The 19,648-nt window shown below is 38.1% G+C and overlaps 3 protein-coding genes across 4 annotated transcripts; 2 read left to right on the top strand and 1 right to left on the bottom strand.

Moving 5' to 3' along the window:
- The first annotated feature begins 1,170 nt into the window (after positions 1-1,170).
- Positions 1,171-4,405, top strand: LOC101303514. 2 transcript variants are annotated; one of them, XM_004299225.1, is made up of 6 exons: positions 1,171-1,503; positions 1,983-2,083; positions 2,339-2,436; positions 2,569-2,771; positions 3,067-3,119; positions 3,591-4,405. In XM_004299225.1, exons 1-6 carry the CDS (start codon positions 1,173-1,175, stop codon positions 3,603-3,605), a joined length of 801 nt encoding a protein of 266 aa, XP_004299273.1. In that variant the 5' UTR covers positions 1,171-1,172; the 3' UTR covers positions 3,606-4,405. The 2 variants fall into 2 exon arrangements, with proteins under 2 accessions (XP_004299273.1, XP_004299272.1); XM_004299224.1 differs by having other exon boundaries at positions 3,067-4,405.
- Positions 4,406-9,560: 5,155 nt separating this feature from the next.
- Positions 9,561-12,780, top strand: LOC101303224 (uncharacterized protein At1g04910-like). Its single transcript, XM_004299223.1, has 8 exons — positions 9,561-9,960; positions 10,134-10,201; positions 10,326-10,414; positions 10,513-10,678; positions 10,832-11,121; positions 11,217-11,421; positions 11,514-11,671; positions 11,897-12,780. Exons 1-8 carry the CDS (start codon positions 9,651-9,653, stop codon positions 12,159-12,161), a joined length of 1,551 nt encoding a protein of 516 aa, XP_004299271.1. The 5' UTR covers positions 9,561-9,650; the 3' UTR covers positions 12,162-12,780.
- Positions 12,781-14,527: 1,747 nt separating this feature from the next.
- On the bottom strand, positions 14,528-19,648 carry LOC101302938 (transcription factor BIM1-like). The gene is made up of 12 exons (XM_004299222.1): positions 19,490-19,648; positions 18,819-19,121; positions 18,647-18,727; positions 17,379-17,780; positions 17,009-17,078; positions 16,737-16,888; positions 16,404-16,512; positions 16,077-16,146; positions 15,884-15,979; positions 15,297-15,760; positions 14,956-15,085; positions 14,528-14,834 (listed from the first exon to the last, which is right to left on the bottom strand). The coding sequence occupies exons 2-12, from the start codon at positions 18,853-18,855 to the stop codon at positions 14,730-14,732; spliced, it is 1,716 nt and encodes a 571-aa protein (XP_004299270.1). The 5' UTR covers positions 18,856-19,121; positions 19,490-19,648; the 3' UTR covers positions 14,528-14,729.

The following is a 19,648-nucleotide window of genomic DNA, read 5'->3' as shown; positions in this document are numbered from 1 at the left end:
TTGTTTCCCTAGAAATGAACTATTTACGTCTCATAGTAAAATATTGACTAGTTAGATATTAGAGAAAATTAAAGAGCAATGTCTAGCTTTTAGAAATTAAGCGTACACTGTTTTGTCAAATGTAAAGCCATTTGTATACCTTTTTGTCTCATATCCATCTAAATGTGTAATTGCATCTAGACAAATACAACTTCACTATAGCAACATCATTGGAATAATTGCCACGATTGGAACACATAGCACTATAATTTGAAGTAGACATTTTCGAAGCAGCTTCTAAAACGTAGATAAAGTCATAAACGAGAATTTATCTTCAGTTGCCTTAGTTTTTGATATAAATCATCTCGAGCCTTGAAATGACCATAAGAACCATGAACTTCAAGAAGATAAAATCATAACGAGAATCTATCTTAGTAGGGTAGCAACGGTGTTTCTTTAGTGACGTGCTAGGGTTTACTCATGAGTTAAGTTGGACTTTGGGCCAATTATGTGGGCTTTCTTTTAGGCTTAGCAGATTGGGGTGAGCTATACTGGACTTTTTCAATTTAGTGTTTTTTACTTTCTAGCATTAGTCTATTCTTCTATGCTTCATCAATAAAAGTGGGCTTACAGAATAAGTGACTGAATACGATTAAATGGTATTCTAATGTATTAGGTGAGGCATGTCTCACAACTACTTGTCAATTTGTAGATGATAGCTGTAGAGTATGTAATGACTACTTCAAGCCTTCGCTTTACCCAAATTATATGAAATTCATGATTGACATTTTCAAAAAATAAAAAAATCTTGTAACTCAAAACTTAATCCTTTAGATTTCATCTAAATTTAATACAAATTAGACGCATGTGATACTGTGACGCATATTACTATAAGAGTATTTTGTGCATGACGTGTAAATACACATAGATGATTATGATTTATAACTTTACTAGACAAGCAGGACAGCAGGAGAGTCTCAATACATGAATGGTTAGGCGGATTGCAGGTCTTGCATCTTTCCATTTTCTTGCTGGGAAGGAGAGTGACGACAAGTGTTAACCACATAGTGCCAACGTGTCAACTCCGAAATGGATGACCCCATATTAGCTTCTCTAAGCTCGAAACACTCGATCATAACATAAAACAGTTGGCACGAAATTGCAAACTCCCTCGGAGCTTTAGTCAGAGCGCGATGGAGATATGGAACAGAGCCCGCGGCGTCGCCGAGGAGGCCGCGAAGCGATCGCAGGATCTCACGATCGGCGGCGCGTCGAAGCTCTCCGACATCGTCTCCGACACCGCCAAGCGCTCCAGGGAGATCATCACCGCCGAGGCCTCCAAGCGAGCCGATCACATCAAGCAATTAGCCGCCGAAGCCTTTGCTCCATCGCTAGCGCAGCTACCTGCGGCGGAGAGTCAACGAGAAGAAGAGAAGGATCTGGAAGCGTTTGGAATCACCGAGGAGTTGAGAGACTTCGCTAACGGGATCACTTTGGTCACCTTCAAAGATTTTCCGATTCCAGGTAAATTTACGTGGCTCGATTCTGATTAAGAGTGAAGAAATTTTAGTGCTTTTTTACTGTCATGTAAGAAAGTTGCTTGTAAACTTTTTAACTTTATTTTACTTGTCTAAGTTGGAGAAATTAATCTCATGTAAGTTATTTTACTGATGTTTAGTGTGAAAATGCTGGTTAATTTTGGTTTTGTTATTGTTTACTGTTAAATTAAAGAGGTGGATTAAGCTCATGTTTTTGGTGAAAGCATAGTTTAAGCACTTTACTTGTGGCTTACTCCATGACACATTCACTATGAATAAAAGGCGAGGATGATTGTGTTGATTTTCGAAACAGATTTGTGAAGTGCTTTCTAATTGCTTTGGAATAGCCAAAGCAGTTGCTTTGTGAGTTTGTGGTGTTTACTGTATGGTGATGAAGTGTTTGTGATGATATCAAGCACTAGATTCTTGTATTCATCATTGCTGATTGTGTTTTGCACCGTGTAGATGATACGAAATTCTCTGACGTGCCAACAGTCACAAATGTTAGGCAGGATCTTACAGAGTGGCAAGAAAAGCATGCCCATCTTGTTCTTTTGAATGTCGAGGTAGCCTCAGTCAGTTCATTGTTGTTACGAATTAACGAATCACAGAGATTGAAAGGACTAGAAACAAAGAAAGTATTTTTGATTTAAGAATTAGATGACAACTGATAATATATCGGTAAACTAGTTTATTTGATCAGCTTCTGGCTGTATCAGTTTTTGCTCTCTCTTTCTCTTTCTCTGTTTTATTTTTTTATTTTTTTTATTTTTTATCTTTAACACTGACGTAAATATGCACTTGACTGTCTTTGTTTGCAGGAAATCTCAAAATTAAGATACGAATTGTGTCCACGGGTTATGACAGAAAGGAAATTTTGGAGGATATATTTCATACTAGTTAACAATCATGTGGCACCGTAAGTAGCCATGTGTTGACATAAACCCTATTATTCATGCAATTCCATCTCATACTACCGCGCTTCTTAGGTTTTTGTTCTCTGCTGATCTCACACAAGTTATAAGTTTTCCCATCTTATGCTTCCTTGTAGCTATGAGAAGCGGTACCTGGATAATGGTAATCTAAAGTCAACTGAACAGTTTCCAGATGACAGAGTAAAGGAACCTGCTAAAGTTGAAATAACTTCTAAAGCAGAGGATAAGGAAGACAAAAATCACAGTAAAACTTCAACCTCATCAACTACAGAGCAAGACTTGGATGCATTTCTCCTGGGAGATAGTGATGATGATCCAGGTAACTTACAACTTTTCTTTATTTGTTTCCTTTTGTGGTCCACTTTTTCAAGTCCTATGACAATCACACCACTGTTCAAGCAGTTAGAGGATCAGTATGACCAAAGCAAGTAGCTTGGCAGTACTGATTTGCCATGCTACTTGTATTTAATCCCCATGCTGATAACGTACTGCTGCACCTGCAATATAGATTTGTGTGACTTAAGAGGGTGAGGGCAGTGATAAACTTCAAGATTGGTATTTATTGAACGTTTGTGAACTTTCTACACACTGATCTTCTATCTGTTATCTTTCAGATGATGGTGATGGTAACATTGATGATGATTTTGACAAATTAGTGGACGGATTGGTAAGCTATCATTTCCCTAGCTCCAGTTAATAGCAAATTTAGTGTTGTATTATTTACTCAGTAATTGTATATTGTGCCTCTGATGTCATGTTGCTAGCAAGTGAAAGTTCAAAATCAGCTCCCCAATATTTGGAAAGAATTCTCTTTCTAGTTCTTAAGATAGTGTGTATCTTGCCAAATGAGAACTTTTTCCACTTTCAGGAGAAGTAAAAGAGTGTTCTTGTATAAGCTGAAGTTCTAACTATCCCCCTTAGTTTTTGAAGTAAGACATACATGATACCTGATGCATGATAATATGCAAGAGTTTGGTTTAGGTTACCATGCATGTATCTGTTGGGCAATCATAGGTGTTCTAATACGTCTTTCACCAGCCTAAAATGGCAATTCAAATTTGTTCTTTGGATTTTACATCTATTAATTATTCATTCAATTTTAATGCTGCCGCATCTTTCAAACTTGCTGGAATCACAGGATGAAGAGAAATGAAGGGCTCTCTCATAATCCGTAAAGAATGAAACTGTTGTCAGCTTGACTCAACAGCATGTGTACTGGATGCTTCACTGAAGCAGCTTCAGGCCATTCAAGGAAATGGAATAAAGGTCCATCATAGCCTCCTAGATTCCCCCATTAATTATTTCTTTTTTCTTTGTCCCTTTTGTGTATATATTATGATCTGATGTATATATTCAGTCAGAAAGTAGGAAGATATGCATTATCAGCCTCTCAGGTTACAACTGAATGCTAATGATGTTTAATCGTGATCTTTAAAGGTTTTAGAGCTAGGTTTTCCTCTACAACGTAAATCGTTGCAATACTCGATCTTGTCTAAGAATTCAAACACAAGGCAGATTAGCAATTCAGGTGAGTTTAGTTGACAGCACCAAATTTTCCAGTTACCTTCAAATATACAAGTTACATGGTTTTCAGATTTTCTGGGAAGGTTCCTTGGAACTTGGAGGTTATAGCTTGTACAGGTGTTTGCTTAACAGTCAATTCAATTTGTTTCCATGGAGGAGACTAGATCCATATGACCCGAGATTCCCTGAGCAGTCAGAGTTGCTTGTAAGATAAAAGGTGCCTATTTCTTTCCAACTTATTGAAGCCCTTCACAAAAAGTCACAATGACTTGTGTTGTCTGTGTTTGGCCGTTTTTTCCACTCGTGTAGTCGTGTTTAGTTTCAGGCTGTCCTTGCTATCACCTTAGGTGGAGGTTAATTGTTGTTATTTTTACTCATGAGGTTACTTCATCCCGGTAAATACATTTGATTATTCACCTGAAACGAAAAAAGAAAAAAATCATTAAATTGAAGATTAGTATTAATTGTATGGAAGTCCTTCTAGTGAGGACCTTTATAACGAGGACTAGTTGAGGATTTTTCGGTTTATAGTTTAAAATACTTATTTTGCGATCACATCTTGAAATCTCATCCGTTTAATTTTTAGGTCTATTTGATTAGATCATTCATACAAATTTTCAGCCGAATCGGTGATCGTTAAGGTAACAAACTAGAACAAATTAATGGACGAACTAAATCTGTCAAACATGAACCGTTCAAGTTTATAATTAGTAAATCACACTTATGAATGCCTTAACGATTTTTATTATGGTTAAAAATTTGCATAAATAATCTACTCATAAATACCTATAAACTGAACTGTTAATATGTAAATATAAGATCAAAAAGTGGGATAAGCTAAAAAGTTTTCAACTAGTTCTCAACTTAAGAGTCTTCGTCAGAAGAAGAGCTCCCTTAGTTATTATTAATATGTTGGCTTTACTTCTGATCGAGTCTAACCTGCACTTTGATTTTATTCTGTTTGGTCGTAGTCATTTCATTCATATGCTTTTCAGATGTATTGATAACAACAATCTAATCATATAGTAAAATGTCATTACCAGTTCCATGTTTTCAGTACTCTTCCCGGAGATATTGAACTTCAATCAGCAGTGGGTCGAGAAATTCGACCATTATTCTTGAACAAATCTGGAGTCGGCTATCACGAATATGAAAATAAATGAGATAGATAATAGATTGGATTTGATGTTTACATTTCAGTTGTTCTTGATGTGCTTATGCTACCATATGACGAAGACCAATCAACCACTGAAAATTAGCCTTGATAATTAGGACGTGATACACACTTCGATATACATATTCTAATTAGACTAACAACAATGAGATACAATCTGAGAAAATTGAATCATCTGGTAAAACCAGGTTTGGATCGCTTTCAATCTATAAACAGAAGGACGTACGTGTACAAATATAGCGTCCAGTCGTGGAAGACAAGTAAAGCTTCATAGCATGCTGGTTCATAAACGAGATAATAATACAGCATGTCAGGGAAAACAAAGGACAATAATTCGGAACGAACCGGAACCGTGATTGAAGATCCATATGATCAATAATATAGTAGGATTCCCCACTAGTTTGATAGAAACCAACTATTCCGTTTGTTCATTCAGAACCATGAAATATACAGGGTGTGTGAGTTATTTAATATAAAAAAAATTAAAAAAATAAAAATAAATTCAGAACCGTGCAATCAAACATGTATTGTAAACTCTCCGGAATAAAACAATTTCGACGATCATCTTGGTCGGACATTGTGATCGGTTAAACGTCCATGCCATCATTTTCTGTAGATGAAAAAGAGGCTTCATTGGCTACTAGGTCCATGCGCATGACTAGAACTTTCCAAGCATGACATGAAATGTGTACCTCACCTACTCGTTTACCCTAAGATCAGCATCTCAACAACCAAGTAACTCGCAGCAAGATAATACAGGTTGAGAAAAGTAATGAGAACCCAAATTAAGCTAGGGTGCACCATGCTTAATGATCTCCAATAATTAGCAAAAATTAGGTCGAAAATTACGATCGAAATTAAAGATTAGCCCGATTCTGGCAGAACCCTAATATGATGTAGAGTATACTCAGCTAGATCTTTCTCTGGAACGGTAGCTATCTAGTTAATGGCTTTTCTTCGTTCTTTCTTTGTATGATGAGGTGACTGAAATGCTTCGAAATTTAGTTGATAATGGAGTTGATGATTTCCTAGTGTGAGTGTGTGACATTACGTCTACTACTCGTCAATTAAAAGTCCCCAACTAATAACCATGCATATTAATTCTTCAGTCCAATAATTCAGGGTCCCCAGTTCTTCATTTTGGAATTTGATGTGGGGATGTAGTATTGTCCTCTTCGTTATTTCATTTTGTTTGTAGAGATGGTTTTGTATTTGAGGAAAACCTTGGTTCGACTCGTTGCTGTCATATACCAATTTAGAAAATAGTTGGCATATTATGCAGGGAATGTAGATTCCTTTCGATTTTTGAAGCACACCCTATTATGAATTGGCTATTAGCAAAGAAGAAAGAAATTACTGTTTGTAGGGGCGGAGCCAGGATTACAGAGTTACGGGGAGGTCCAAATAAAAAAATTTGTTCGACAATAAGCCACCACTATCTAATGAGAGAATATAAAAGAGAAACAGATGAGAAAATTTTATTATGCTCGTTAAGGAATAGATCGACAATGAAAAATAAACAAATAATCATTTCAAGTTTGATCTATTAAATACAATATAACACAAAAAGAAAGAATTTGTTGATAATTTTTTAGTAAATATTGAAACAAATATGCAATTTTTTTAATCTTGGGGGTTCATTAAGGAATTTGAACAACAATTAAGCTAAAATGATGGTGACTAATGATGTTTGCTTAGATTATTTAGGAATGAAGGGGGGGAGGTCCGGACCCTCCCAAGCCTTAACTTGGCTCCGCCCCTGACTGTTTGATTAAGACGGTGAAGGTTATAGACAGTGATTGAGTTTTTGGTAAGTGACTATCCAATTTTCAATTGGATTAGTGGAATATTAGACATATTAGTGACATTTCAAACAATTTTATATAATCGGCTGACCTTGATTTCAACTTTGTTTCTTAAACATTTACATGTCTTGCATGTAAAAGTGTTTTGGTCATTTCTTAAACATGTTGTCCTAAATCCTATATTGGTCGGTGGGAAAAACAAAGATGCATGCATGTAGCTTTCTGGAGTAGAGTCTTTGGGGAAACACAAATATTCTGAAGAAATTGTTGAAAGTAATATGTACTTATTATTGGACAATTCAACTTGAGCTTGACAGATTAACAAAGAGAGTTGTCTTAAATTCTTAATGACAACATCAACGGACCTAATTAAGTTCATAAAGTAATTACTTCACATCTGGAAATTGACATTTTGCATTTATTCAAATGGTCCTCAAGACCATGCCATATAAGTATTATTCGATTTCATGACCTCAAGGAATGGAAGAATTTGACAAGGTCAAGTCTGATCTGGTCTAACTAGCTAGCTGGGGGAGTAACATTTACGTTTAACTATATTGCGAGTGAAAATGATATTCACTCAACCCGTGATGTTAATGAGATATAAACTTGTGATTTCCGTTATGTTAGTCGCACATTCGTTCTAAATAACTAAATATAATAATTTAGTTACCTATAAATTTGATAGATAGTTAGTTCTTAATTATTATTTAGGCATGGGATAAGCATACATTATGCTTCAGGCGTGGCCAGCACAAATATAAAATTGAGTTGAAGTATGAATACAGAATACGTGCACTAGATTTTGTTAGCTAAAACGAGGAGTCAGCTACTGGTTCAACATTTGCAGCCTCCTATTTCCTTAGTGGAACAATGGAGGATGTCAACCTTTCAATTTGTTCATCATCTAATAAGCAATAGCTATGGTCATAGACAATGGAATTTAGGCATCACTATCCCTAGCTAGCTACAAAGGCACCACTACATATCTTGATTTCTCTATTATTTTGTGCCTAGTATCCCTATTTTTGTGTACATAATATTGAATACCATGGTCGCTTTTGTGTTGGGTAAACTTTTATAGGGATTGTTATTTATGGAATTGCAAAAGTGAGTTTCATTTTTTTTGGGGTTTTATCCCAAATAGTCAATTAGGATGGAGACATTCAAACTTGTTACACGTATAAGGTATTTTTGCATTGTGATATGTTTTGAAATAAGTTGAAGACAAGACTAAACAAAACATGAGATCCGACTTTCATCCAAATATGAAATATCATAATAAGTTGATACATTCCATATTCCATAATAGTTTAACATTTTCAACATGACTAGAACACGAACAATTTGAATCATGAAACTATGCTAGCTGTCGATTGTGTCCATCATTCTTTATTTTTGGTTTTTCATTGAAGATCCAAAACACGAACTCATAATAAAATATCAACAACTTATCTATGTTACCAAACTTTACGTTAATTGGAAATGATCTACAAACAAGTATATTAACAAAATTATGTCATAACTTTCACCAGATGAATTACTGAAAAATCATTCTTAAAAGAAGTCTCCTATCCCCTCAACTCATTTTATATCATTTTCACATTCCTTCTCTAGATTCTAGATAGGTTTTAGAAAACCCCTGAAAAATCACCTTACCTCTTGAAGAAACTATCTCCACCGGAATCGCGTGCATCCACGCTCCAGTTGCCACCAGCCCCCGTGACCGCGACCGGCGCGTGGAACGTCCACATCCCCCAACTTTGATAGCTTGATATTGTACTCTACCACAGCGCCGGACCCCACTTTCATCCTTTCCGCATCCTGATCATGACACGTAGCCGACATAGTACCACCGCAGGATCTACGTACGGCACCCCCTCCCAAACGACGCCGTTTCAATAACCGACACTCGAGACAGTTTGCTTAGCAAGCATTAACGGCAACACACGTTGTAGAAGCCGTAATCTCGACAAGATTATTAGATTAAAAATCCTCCATAGTAATTAGCGAAACCCTTAATCCCCGATCAGTGATTAATAACGAAATCTCCCCCACTATCTCGCGAGATAATGTCGGCGTAGGTCCGGTCTAGTCCACCGGGATGAACGGTCTAGTCCACCGGGATGAACGACACGTGTGGAAGGGACGTATTTCTCGTGGGGCCGGCGGTATGATATGATAGCTGGCTGTCATTTATTGGAGGCCCTATCAGTAATAAAAGCCCAAAACGAGTCTCTCAAGTCTCAGCCCACACAAACCACCGTCGGTGCACGTCACCCACACCTCACCACGCCTTCTTTGCTTTTTCTTCTCTCTCATCTCTTTCTCTCTCTCTCTCTCACTATCTTCACAACCATGACACCACCGCTCTCTTCATCTTTAATCTCGACCTCCTTTTTGTAATCGCCGGCCGGCGAGGAGCTCCGGCGAAGTGCGTTGCCGGAGAATTCGGCTGGATCTGGGGGAGGATTCCGGCCGGCATTACGGTTTGAGTCAGCGTCTACCGGAGATCGGAGTTTGGAGGTGTGTCCAGTTATATTGGCGGCGAGATTGTTGGAGGTGGAATGCGGTAACGGTTACGGGTTTCGGATCTTTCTAAATATAGCCGGGGGGAGCTGGAAAAGGAAAGAGGAGATTTTCTGGATCCGGCATTGATCGCAAAACGCAGCGTTTAGAGGAGTGAGAGAGATTGATGTGCAAGGTGGAGAAGGAGAGAAGAGGAGTGATGGGGATAAAGGGGCTGGGAGGAGGAGAGAAGCTGAAGAACTCGCTGCTGCAAACGACGTCGCCTTCTCGGTCGAGAATGAAGCTGTGGATGATAAGGGCGACGACGTCGGTGTTGCTGTGGACGTGTGTTGTGCAATTGACGGCGTTGGGGGATATGTGGGGGCCTAGGGTTTTGAAAGGATGGCCGTCTTGCTTCTCTCAGGAGAGTGCCGTGGCTTCGTCGGTTTTGCAGGACCGGACGACTTCCGTTCCGGCCAGAGTTCTTCCACCAAAGAGTCAGTCTATATTTTATTTTTTTATTTTTATTTTTTGTGATTTAGTGTTTCAAGTGCATAAGATGTTGAATTTCATGAAATTGATAAACTTGATTTGGTATCAGTCTTCTTTTGAGCTGGTTTGGATTGTTGGCTAATTGTTGAATCTGAATTTGTGTGTGCTGTGGCATTAGGGGTGTACAAAAACAATGGCTACTTGATGGTTTCGTGCAATGGTGGACTCAATCAAATGAGAGCAGCGGTGAGTTGTTGATCGCGATGTTTTAGCTCTGTATATTAGCAATGACTTCGTTTTTGCTAATAGAACTACTACGTTATTGCTTGTTATTGGTTTCTTATTTCCTTGTTCGTGGTGATGTCTGCAGATATGCGACATGGTTGCTATAGCAAGATATTTGAATGTCACTCTTGTAGTTCCCGAGCTCGATAAAACGTCCTTTTGGGCTGATCCCAGGTGGGTCAATTTGTTTGTGCTAACAATTCTTTCTTGCACTTACTTTGGAACGCTAGTTTGTAGTACTTACCTGATTGTTGGGGTGCTTGGTGTGGCAGTGAGTTTCAAGACATATTTGATGTGGATCACTTCATCACATCCTTGAGAGATGAGGTTCGGATATTGAAAGAGTTGCCTCCCAGGGTTAAGAGAAGAGTGGAACTAGGAATGGTTTATACCATGCCACCAGTTAGTTGGTCTGACATGTCTTATTATCGTAATCAGGTGAGTTCTTTTCATTCTTTCCCCTCACTCTATATGGCGAGGCAAGAAGGTCTCTCTTGCAATTCTTCAGCATCCATTAAGCTCTAAGTTTTGTTACTGTATTTGAGAAACTTCTTCTCTCAAAGTAATGTTGTGCTCTTATGTTTCATACAGATTCTTCCTCTGATACAGAAATATAAAATTGTACATCTAAATAGAACTGATGCTAGACTTGCCAATAATGGACAACCTTTGGAGATTCAGAGACTTCGATGCCGAGTAAATTTTAGTGCTCTGAGATTCACTTCTCAAATAGAGGAGTTGGGTAGAAGGGTCATAAACCTTTTAAGGGCAAATGGTCCTTTCTTAGTTCTTCATCTTAGATATGAAATGGACATGTTGGCATTTTCTGGCTGTACCCAAGGTTGCAATGCTGAGGAGGTGGAAGAGTTGACAAGGATGAGGTAGCACATACTTTCTTGATCTTCTATGCATGTACAATGCTTTCGAAACTTAATTTTAATCTGTCTTATGGAGTTATGGTTTCATTTTCTCACAGATATGCTTATCCCTGGTGGAAAGAGAAAATAATAAACTCTGACCTCAAAAGGAAAGATGGTTTGTGTCCTTTGACACCAGAAGAAACTGCTCTCACTCTGAGTGCTCTTGAAATTGATCCCAACATTCAGATCTATATTGCCGCTGGTGAAATCTACGGTGCTGAGAGGAGAATGGCAAGTCTTGCAAAGGCTTTTCCGAAATTGGTTAGTATCTGAAATCACCTTCTCTATGCAGCATTTGGTTACTTTGTGTTTTCTGCTTTTTTTTAATCGTGTCTTTTGATTTCTTTAAACAGGTCAGAAAGGAGACTCTGTTAGAACCATCAGACCTCAGGTTCTTTCAAAACCACTCCTCCCAAATGGCAGCATTGGATTATCTTGTCTCGTTGGAGAGTGATATCTTTGTTCCCACATATGACGGAAACATGGCTAAAGTTGTTGAAGGCCATCGCAGGTAGTTTGTGCTAACAGTGTTGTCTGCAATTTTATTTGGCTTTGGACTGTTGATTTTTGATATCAAGGCATCCTGGCATCAAAGGTCAATCAATTCATACTATTGTCTGCTGTAGGATTTGAGTCATGATATGTTTCTCAGTTTACTGCCAAGTGCATGTCCCTTGTGTCTTATACAAGGTGAAAATTGTGATTAAAGGCTTCTCGTGTTTTGATGTTCCTTCAGATTTCTTGGGTTCAAGAAGACAATTTTGCTGGACAGAAGGCTTCTTGTTGATTTGATAGACCAGTACAATAGTGGAGAATTGAATTGGGATGAATTCTCATCTGCAGTGAAGGAAGCTCATGCAGAACGCATGGGTAACCCAACTAAAAGGTTGATGATCCAAGACCGGCCTAAAGAGGAGGACTATTTCTATGCCAACCCAGAAGAGTGTTTGCAGTTGTCAGATGATGAGCAATTATCAGATGGGGGATTGAGTAGTACGTGATTATACATAATGGTTAGAAGATTGTGGAGTTCACGAAATGTTCTGCAGTGTTGGCTATTTTTCCACAGATCTCCTATGCAAGTTCTCCACAGAGAGGGGAGGTATAGTGATAATGAAGGATTTTGATATGAAGATGAAGGACCCAAAGATTATTGTGGGGTATTAAAACTTGAAGAAAGCCAAGCCCTACCGAGGATCTTATGGTATCTCAACTGGAGGACATGTTTTTTTCTTTTCTTTTATCTTTTTAATATAAGCCAAAATAATCCATCCAAATCATCATGTATAGAAGCCAAGGTACCCACCGTACCCTGCCATTCAGGGTGAGAGCAAATTAAACTGCAACTGCATTGCATTTGCATCTGTGGAGGAATGCAAATAGGTTTGGTTTACTCGGGAACTCTGCAGAACATCGAAAGGTCAACCCCATATTCCTTAAATTTTTTTGTGCTCTTCGTTTCTTTAGACCCTAGACCTATGATGTTGTGATTCTCTAGCATATATACTACTACATCCCTTCATATTTCCTGTTTGCACAGAGAGAATGACTGGTAGAGATGGTTATGTATTTTTACAGATTACTCAGAAATTTATGTCCAATAGTGGCTGATTCACTTCAAGTTTTGGTGTTTGAGTTTTTGATTATTTTTTTGGAAATTGTTATACTTGTGATTTGATAAAACCCCATATGACAATGACAAGTCTAGTAAAAAAGCCAAGTCAATCCTCAATTGTTTGACATATCAACCATGCTGATTAAGGTGGTTTGGTTCTATGTTTTCGGTGGGTTCTGCTTGTTTCATATGTGTGACTGATTCCCATGTTTGTAGCCACTTTGTTTTGTCTTAGAAGAAAAATATATTGGATTTTCCTAATAGAGAAAGATGTTGAAACTTCATGGAAGATTTGGTTAGAGACCAAAAAATAATAGAAGATTTGGTTGGGTATGATTGGAATGGGATGAGCTTCAAATAATTTGCATGTGGTCCTGGATTCCATCTTAGTTAGTAACATTCATTTCTTTCTAGGGCAAGCTTTTTTTTCCCTTCATTTTAGGTGTCATTCTGGTTTGTGTTTATTAAGTATAGAAGGCAAACTGGCAAGTATGTGATAGCAGAGCCATGGGTTTTTGGTGCTCCACTATATTTAGGAATCAGAAACTCATGAGTTCTGGTACTGATAATGAAGAAAAACTGTCTTTTCTGATGATTGGAATTATCACTCCAGGTTTTATCACAATTATTGCCTTAAAAAGTTGGAAAATATATTGGTTGTGATTGTAGCTTTCTTACCTAATAATAATGGGTTTCAACCCTTTGTCCATCAACTCTGGTTTAGATTACCCTTTCTAAATCATAATTATGCCTTGTTAAGCACAAAAGTTAATTCATTTTCCCAGTTTTTAAACGTTATTATTTCGTCTCGCTTCGATAGAGCATATGCAATTGATGATGGAGATGCCTACATAAAACCCCAAATTGATTATGGCTTCCAATATTTGGATGATCCAAGAAAACCACATTCGACACTGAATGAAGAGCTCATGAAAAGTCTTGGGAATTGACTGAAGTTTAACTAATCTTATTGGTTATGAAATTATGCTGTTGATAGCATAAACAAAGGAACCCAGCAACCTGTTGCTTGAACTTTAAGTCAATAGTACAACAATTTCCTGATGGTGATGATATATAAATTGATGTGAGCAAATTGAAGTTTTTCTATTGGTTTTTTAAGGTTTCGAAGCTCTTAGGTAATTGTGACTGAGAGAGAAGAAAGTTCTCAGAATATTGAGGTAGATGATAATGACCTCATGCGCCGGATCCGAGATGTCTTAATCTGTGTAGGAGCACCTGATCCAACGATTTAACTAGTGTGGAACTTGGTTATAGCGAGTTGGTATGAAATCAAATCTTAAATAATAATCGTATGGTATACAAATTAAGCAAGCCATCTCGGATTGAGTCTTGTTTTAATTGAGAGATTGGACTTTCATGCACTCCAGTTGTTTTCTTCTATTACAAGTTTGTTAAACTTTCTTTATAGCAAAGATGCTTGTTCCAACAGTTCAATAACAAACGAGACATTTCTCTCGTGAAAGTTAGAAAAATGTGGTTTTGGCCCAAAACGTCGTGTGCTATAGTCTGTAATTTTAAATGGAAATATGACCAAACTGAATCCAAAGAAATACGAAAAGTCATAAAACAGAAAATAATTCTGTGATAGTTTATCAATAATGAGTGCAAAGAATTTTTCCATCATAAAACAAAAAAAAGTGCAAGAAATTTACACCGGGGAGGAAGCCTTAAACAGAAAAAGCAGCTTCTCAGTAACATGATTACAAATAGGACAACTACAGTTGGGAAATCTATATATGGATCCCAACAAACTCTAACTGTAACAGTAAGACTCTACATTTACAATCAATCTCAGTCTCCACTAGGTAGGTTATGAACCAGCAGATGACTTGAGTAAACACCCTTTGCTCGAAATTGAAGGGAGCTCCCAAAAAATGAATTAATTATAGAAAATTATAAATAAAATAGTATATGTAATTTTAGACTTGTCATATTAGTTTCTGCCTGTCCTGAGCTTCTTTTGGGCTTGTTCTGAGTCTTCACCAACTGAAATTCTAGAGTGCTTATTTCCTGGAGTCATAGAGGGAATTTCATTTTCCTACAGTAGACAGATGGTTTAGGTGAGTTTGTGCTAAATAGAAAGTCACTGTGTCTTCAGCGGAAAAGAAGCTATTACTAATGAATGGCATCACATAGCACAGATGCATGAATGCAGTTACCTTGACAATGGATTTTGGTATAGCCATTCTACTACATGCTTGCTTCCCAAGCTCGATTTGCACTGAGATGTTTGCCTGTGACAAATCCACACCAGAATTCTGCAGGGCTTGTGTAAGAGTATTTAATAGCCTGCATAACACCAATATCCGTTTATGTTATTCACTCATAAACCAACATGCACTTTCAAAAGCAAACTACAAACTACAACATATTGTCAATTTTTATCGTTGCTGCAATTGCAGAAAGGTCTGTTGGCTTAGATCATGGAACTATAAGTAGTCCAAAGAAAATGTTATGATTGATTATTTGAAAATGCAAGTTAGAGCAAAAGCAAACTTACCCTTGAGAGTACGCACTCGAGATGTTAATTCGTCCGCCTTCAATTGTAAGTTCATGTTCTTTTAGCTTATCACTAATTACACCAGCATCAGCGGTACATGTCTTTGTCGGGAATAACATGGAGCGAGTATGAGATGATGTGTTATCTGAGTCAGATGGCAATCTAGGTGGAAATGGAGGTGCTGAACTACCGCTCCTGACAGGTGTCAAGAAGTTGGACTGCATTGACAAGGGAAAGGGAATTGCCTTGTTTGTTATTCCACTTTGGTGATCCTTAGCTCTGAATGTAGTTTCTGTACTCGTATCAGATTCTACTGGTTTCTGAGCACTTCCAGGGATAGTAGGAGACACTGAACTACTTTTCTCCTCAAATTTTGCAGCAGCAAACACTAATGCAGGAGCAGGTCCACCATTCATACCTCGAGATTGATCACAGTAACTTTCACCAAGCTTCTGATTGTTTACCTGTTCAATACCATGCTACAAACGTCAACCAATCGATATTTAGCTACAAGTTTAATGTCCCATCATAGACTATGCTTCCACAATAGAGAACACAATTTTAAAGGAGAAGTAAAAGGGATTTACCCAAGGCATTAATTTTGCTGGATCTTGGTTCCATCCTTGGTATGGAACCTCATACTTGGTTACTTTTTCCTGTAAATACTGAATGTATTCGATAACCTGAGAAGCAACAAGACAAAAATGAAAACCCAATTATCCAACTTGTAATATGAGGTGAAGGACAGATTGAAGACATATGCATATATGTATGACATACCTCTAATAAAAATGATGCCTTGTCTCTCTTTTGATCACTATGAGGAATGAGCTCTCTCAACATTTGGAATCTGATAATTATTTTAAGGGTGGATGTATTAGATGCTGAGAAAATCCAAGAAGTACTTCGAAGAAAGTACTAGTAATACAGAGGCCAAAATATGTCAATGAGCCAAAAAAAAACTTTGGAGAAGCCATGAAACTTCTCAAAAGTGGGAATTTCTCAGGGTTCTGCGCATCTAAATCCTCTCAAAAGGATGAATGTTGAACTGAATGAAACATGGTATTGCTGATTTAGCAGATCCAAACTATCTTGTGAAGAACTTGCCTGTCATTTATTTTACTCCTCCTTCGCTGTTCGGTGGCAGAATGTTTGGATCGTGGAGTGTTAGCTTTCTGATCAGAGCTCTTAGCATCAACTTTGACCCTTAATTCTCCTGTAAGGTACACCAATTACTTTTCATAAAAAATAAAAAATGAAAAAAGAAACTTGGACGATTGAACACCAAGAAAAGCAGGTCTGCAAAACTATGCCAGCAAAAGCCTCATAGTGCCATCCAGTAATTAAGCATGATCAAGTTCACAGAGAGAGAAACTATGACCGTAAAATGCTAAAGAATTATTAGTTATTTTGAATCTTGGTACTAAGAATGAGACATACCGTTATACGGGGTAGTGGCGGTGGTAGTAGTGGTGGACATCTCCTTTTTCAGAGCAAACTCTTCCTCATCGGCAAGTTCGTCTTCCTGGGTGCAACCCTTGGCGGCAGACTTCATCATCTCCATGAAGCTCAGGTTCTTCTGCCCAGATGACCTGTTCGAATTCCAACAAAGCCAAGCCATTATCAAAATACACATTTCTCATTGGAATCAGTAATATGGATATTTCACAAACAAGAAGTAATATTAGAGTTTGAAATACAGCGAGACTCACTGAGAGCTGAAGCAGTTGCGGTTGTTAGTGGAAGATGACTGTGATGGCCTTTCCGATGATGTCCATTGCCCTGTCAAAGTGCCAGTAGCATCAATGAGTTTCATGCTATTTGCATACCATTGATTTGTTTGCATGTATTGCTTTCTATAGTAATAATTAAGATAACCCTACTCACAATCTGACTATTCAAGTAGGTACGTCATACATCTGCATCGCATGTAAACAAAATGAAAACATATATTCTCCCCTATTTATATGATATTAATACATGTGAATCCATGTTTGATGGTCATGCAACAACAAAATGATCAAACTGAAATTTCAGCATATATATTTAAACTTTTAAAGCATGCAGATATGCAAAATTTACCTCTTAAACCTGGTCTTTCTGCCACATTCTCCTTCCCTGTCTTTCCCTTCTTTGCTGCAGATTCGTCCCACAAAGTGAAACCACTTCCAGCATAAGAACTGCAGTTTGAGTTTTCATCATTCCTTTCATGATGAGAACTACTTGCTTGAGGAGCAACCGGGAATACGTTCTCCTCTGGTTTGGGAACCCTTTGATTGAAATACGAAATGTGGCTTATACTGTAAGTCCCAATCCCACCGGGAAGAATGTGCTCCACAGAAGCTGGCCGTTGCGCAACACATGCCGGCTTTTCAACACTACTTCTACTCGGTGACACAGTCTCAACCGAGGTTTCTTCTTTGGCACAGGCATTTCCCATTCGTTCAAGCGGTTGTAGGAAGTCATGAGTTTCAAGAAAACCTCCTGATAATAATAATCACACAAGGAAAAACCCTATTCATCAGATGTAGCACTGGATCCAACAGAAACACTGCAAATAGAGAGATACTGTAGGTAGTTTTTACATCAGTAAACTTTTCATTTCTACAATTTCTTGCTCAGCTTCCACCACAATATAAGATTTAACCAAAGGGTAGGTAAAATCAGTGAAGCTAGCTAGACAAAGAACAGTAAAACATGCATGGGAGTGATGGGACCATTACAATTATTCAGTGATCTGATTTTTCACCCCACAGTTTTCGGATCCAAGATTTCAATGAATATGACAAAGTACCAGACCCTTTGTCCTTTAGAGAGGAAAAATTAATCAAGAGCGTTTAACTAAACTAAACACACATGATCCAGCCATCACTTCACAAGCCCACGCTTGATGTGAATATACCCCCCCTCAGCTCATGCCTAAATCTCTCTCTCTCTCTCCCACTCTGTCTCTCACTCGTGGGACCCACCATTTCCCCCATGAAATGCTAGTCCTCTCCTTTTTTTAGCAGCCTATTCGTGGGCCTGGCCCTTACATGGCCCAGATCCATCATTCAATTCTTGTCACGTGCATGCATAATCCTGAGTTCCTTGACCCCTTACTCATTTTTCCATTTTTAATCTAACCAAAACAATTTTCTTTGCGATCTCGAACGCCCCCGTATGTGGGTCCAGTAACAACCCGAAATACATATATGTCGCTGCAACAAATGATACTGAACTGAATCGTTTTAACGATGATCAAGCAAGCAATATAAAAGAAAATCAAAAATAAAGAAGATGAATAGAAAGAGTTTTTTCTTCTTCTTTTTTGTAAATAGGGGATTAAAGGGGACGAGGGAAAGGGATACCTTGAGAAGGTGGTCTTGGATCTTGTTGGGCAGTTGAGTGGCTACTATACAATGATAGAAAGTCATGCGTTGGTTTTCTTCCTGTTTACAATAAAACTTTGAAAATCAAGGTTCAGAAATATTACACGTTTTTCATTATCATTTTCATTTCTGTTTCCGGAAAAAATATTACCTTCGCCTCCGAACGGACGCGGCTGAGGCAGCTCCATGATTTCTACGGACACAATTCTCTTGTTAAATCAAGCCGGAAAATTTCAGAGAGTTTCCCTAGTGGAGTTGATATAATCCTTGATTGAATTGTTCACAGATCCGTGCAGAGGCCGTGGAAAATATTACGTGCCTCCAGAAAAAGATCGGAGGCACATTCACCGTCGTCAAAATCCAAGCCTTTGCTCAACCAGCTGCCCCAATCAAGATTCTAACGACGAAGAAGAATTCACCTTTTCCGGCTGAACAGAACAGTCGGTTACTTTGCCTGAAATTATATCACCACCACGTAATTTCAGTATCAAAAATCTGAACAGTCTCTACTGTTGAATTGAAAATTTGAAACCGAACAAACCAGAATTACAGTCAGTTAAAAAGCTGATTTGAAAATATTTCACTGAAAAAGAAGTACAGGAAAACCAAGTCAGAAGCCAAAACCGATTCAAAGAGAGATTGAAAAATCTAAAAGCTCGGAAAGTTGCTGCCCTTGAACAAATTGAGTGTTATCAGAAGCATTTTATGTACGTAAGAGCGTTCATGTCTTAAACAAAACCGGGTATGGATCCACCTCCGACCCGGAGAGAAGGTTTCAGCATCATCGAAATCAACCAAACAATTAAGAAGAAAAATTCAAACCTGAATCGAATCACGAGCAATTCGATCACTTCAAGTCTCAGCTCAGAACCGCACAAAATGCTTTCCCGAATCCTGAATTTTCGTATCAGTCTTCCCGCCGTTCGGAATCGGCGAGGGATTTGGATGCCGGAGGTCGGAGGCTGACCTCTCTCTCTCTCT

Source organism: Fragaria vesca, linkage group LG5 (assembly GCF_000184155.1).
Source record: "Fragaria vesca subsp. vesca linkage group LG5, FraVesHawaii_1.0, whole genome shotgun sequence".
NCBI classification, from domain to species: domain Eukaryota; kingdom Viridiplantae; phylum Streptophyta; class Magnoliopsida; order Rosales; family Rosaceae; genus Fragaria; species Fragaria vesca.
The sequence above is the reverse complement of the archived record's forward strand: the minus strand, read 5'-3'. Positions and strand labels throughout refer to the sequence as shown.

Coding starts and splice junctions, on each gene's coding strand:
- LOC101303514 (XM_004299224.1), top strand. CDS start 1,173: ATGGAGATATGGAACAGAGCCCGCGGCGTCGCCGAGGAGGCCGCGAAG. Junction 2,084..2,338: donor TTGTTCTTTTGAATGTCGAG/GTAGCCTCAGTC, acceptor CTTTGTTTGCAG/GAAATCTCAAAATTAAGATA. Junction 2,772..3,066: donor AGATAGTGATGATGATCCAG/GTAACTTACAAC, acceptor GTTATCTTTCAG/ATGATGGTGATGGTAACATT.
- LOC101303224 (XM_004299223.1), top strand. CDS start 9,651: ATGTGCAAGGTGGAGAAGGAGAGAAGAGGAGTGATGGGGATAAAGGGG. Junction 9,961..10,133: donor CAGAGTTCTTCCACCAAAGA/GTCAGTCTATAT, acceptor CTGTGGCATTAG/GGGTGTACAAAAACAATGGC. Junction 10,679..10,831: donor TGTCTTATTATCGTAATCAG/GTGAGTTCTTTT, acceptor TGTTTCATACAG/ATTCTTCCTCTGATACAGAA.
- LOC101302938 (XM_004299222.1), bottom strand. CDS start 18,855: ATGGAGCTGCCTCAGCCGCGTCCGTTCGGAGGCGAAG. Junction 15,761..15,883: donor CAGCAAAATTAATGCCTTGG/GTAAATCCCTTT, acceptor GGTATTGAACAG/GTAAACAATCAGAAGCTTGG. Junction 15,086..15,296: donor TCGAGTGCGTACTCTCAAGG/GTAAGTTTGCTT, acceptor GGTGTTATGCAG/GCTATTAAATACTCTTACAC.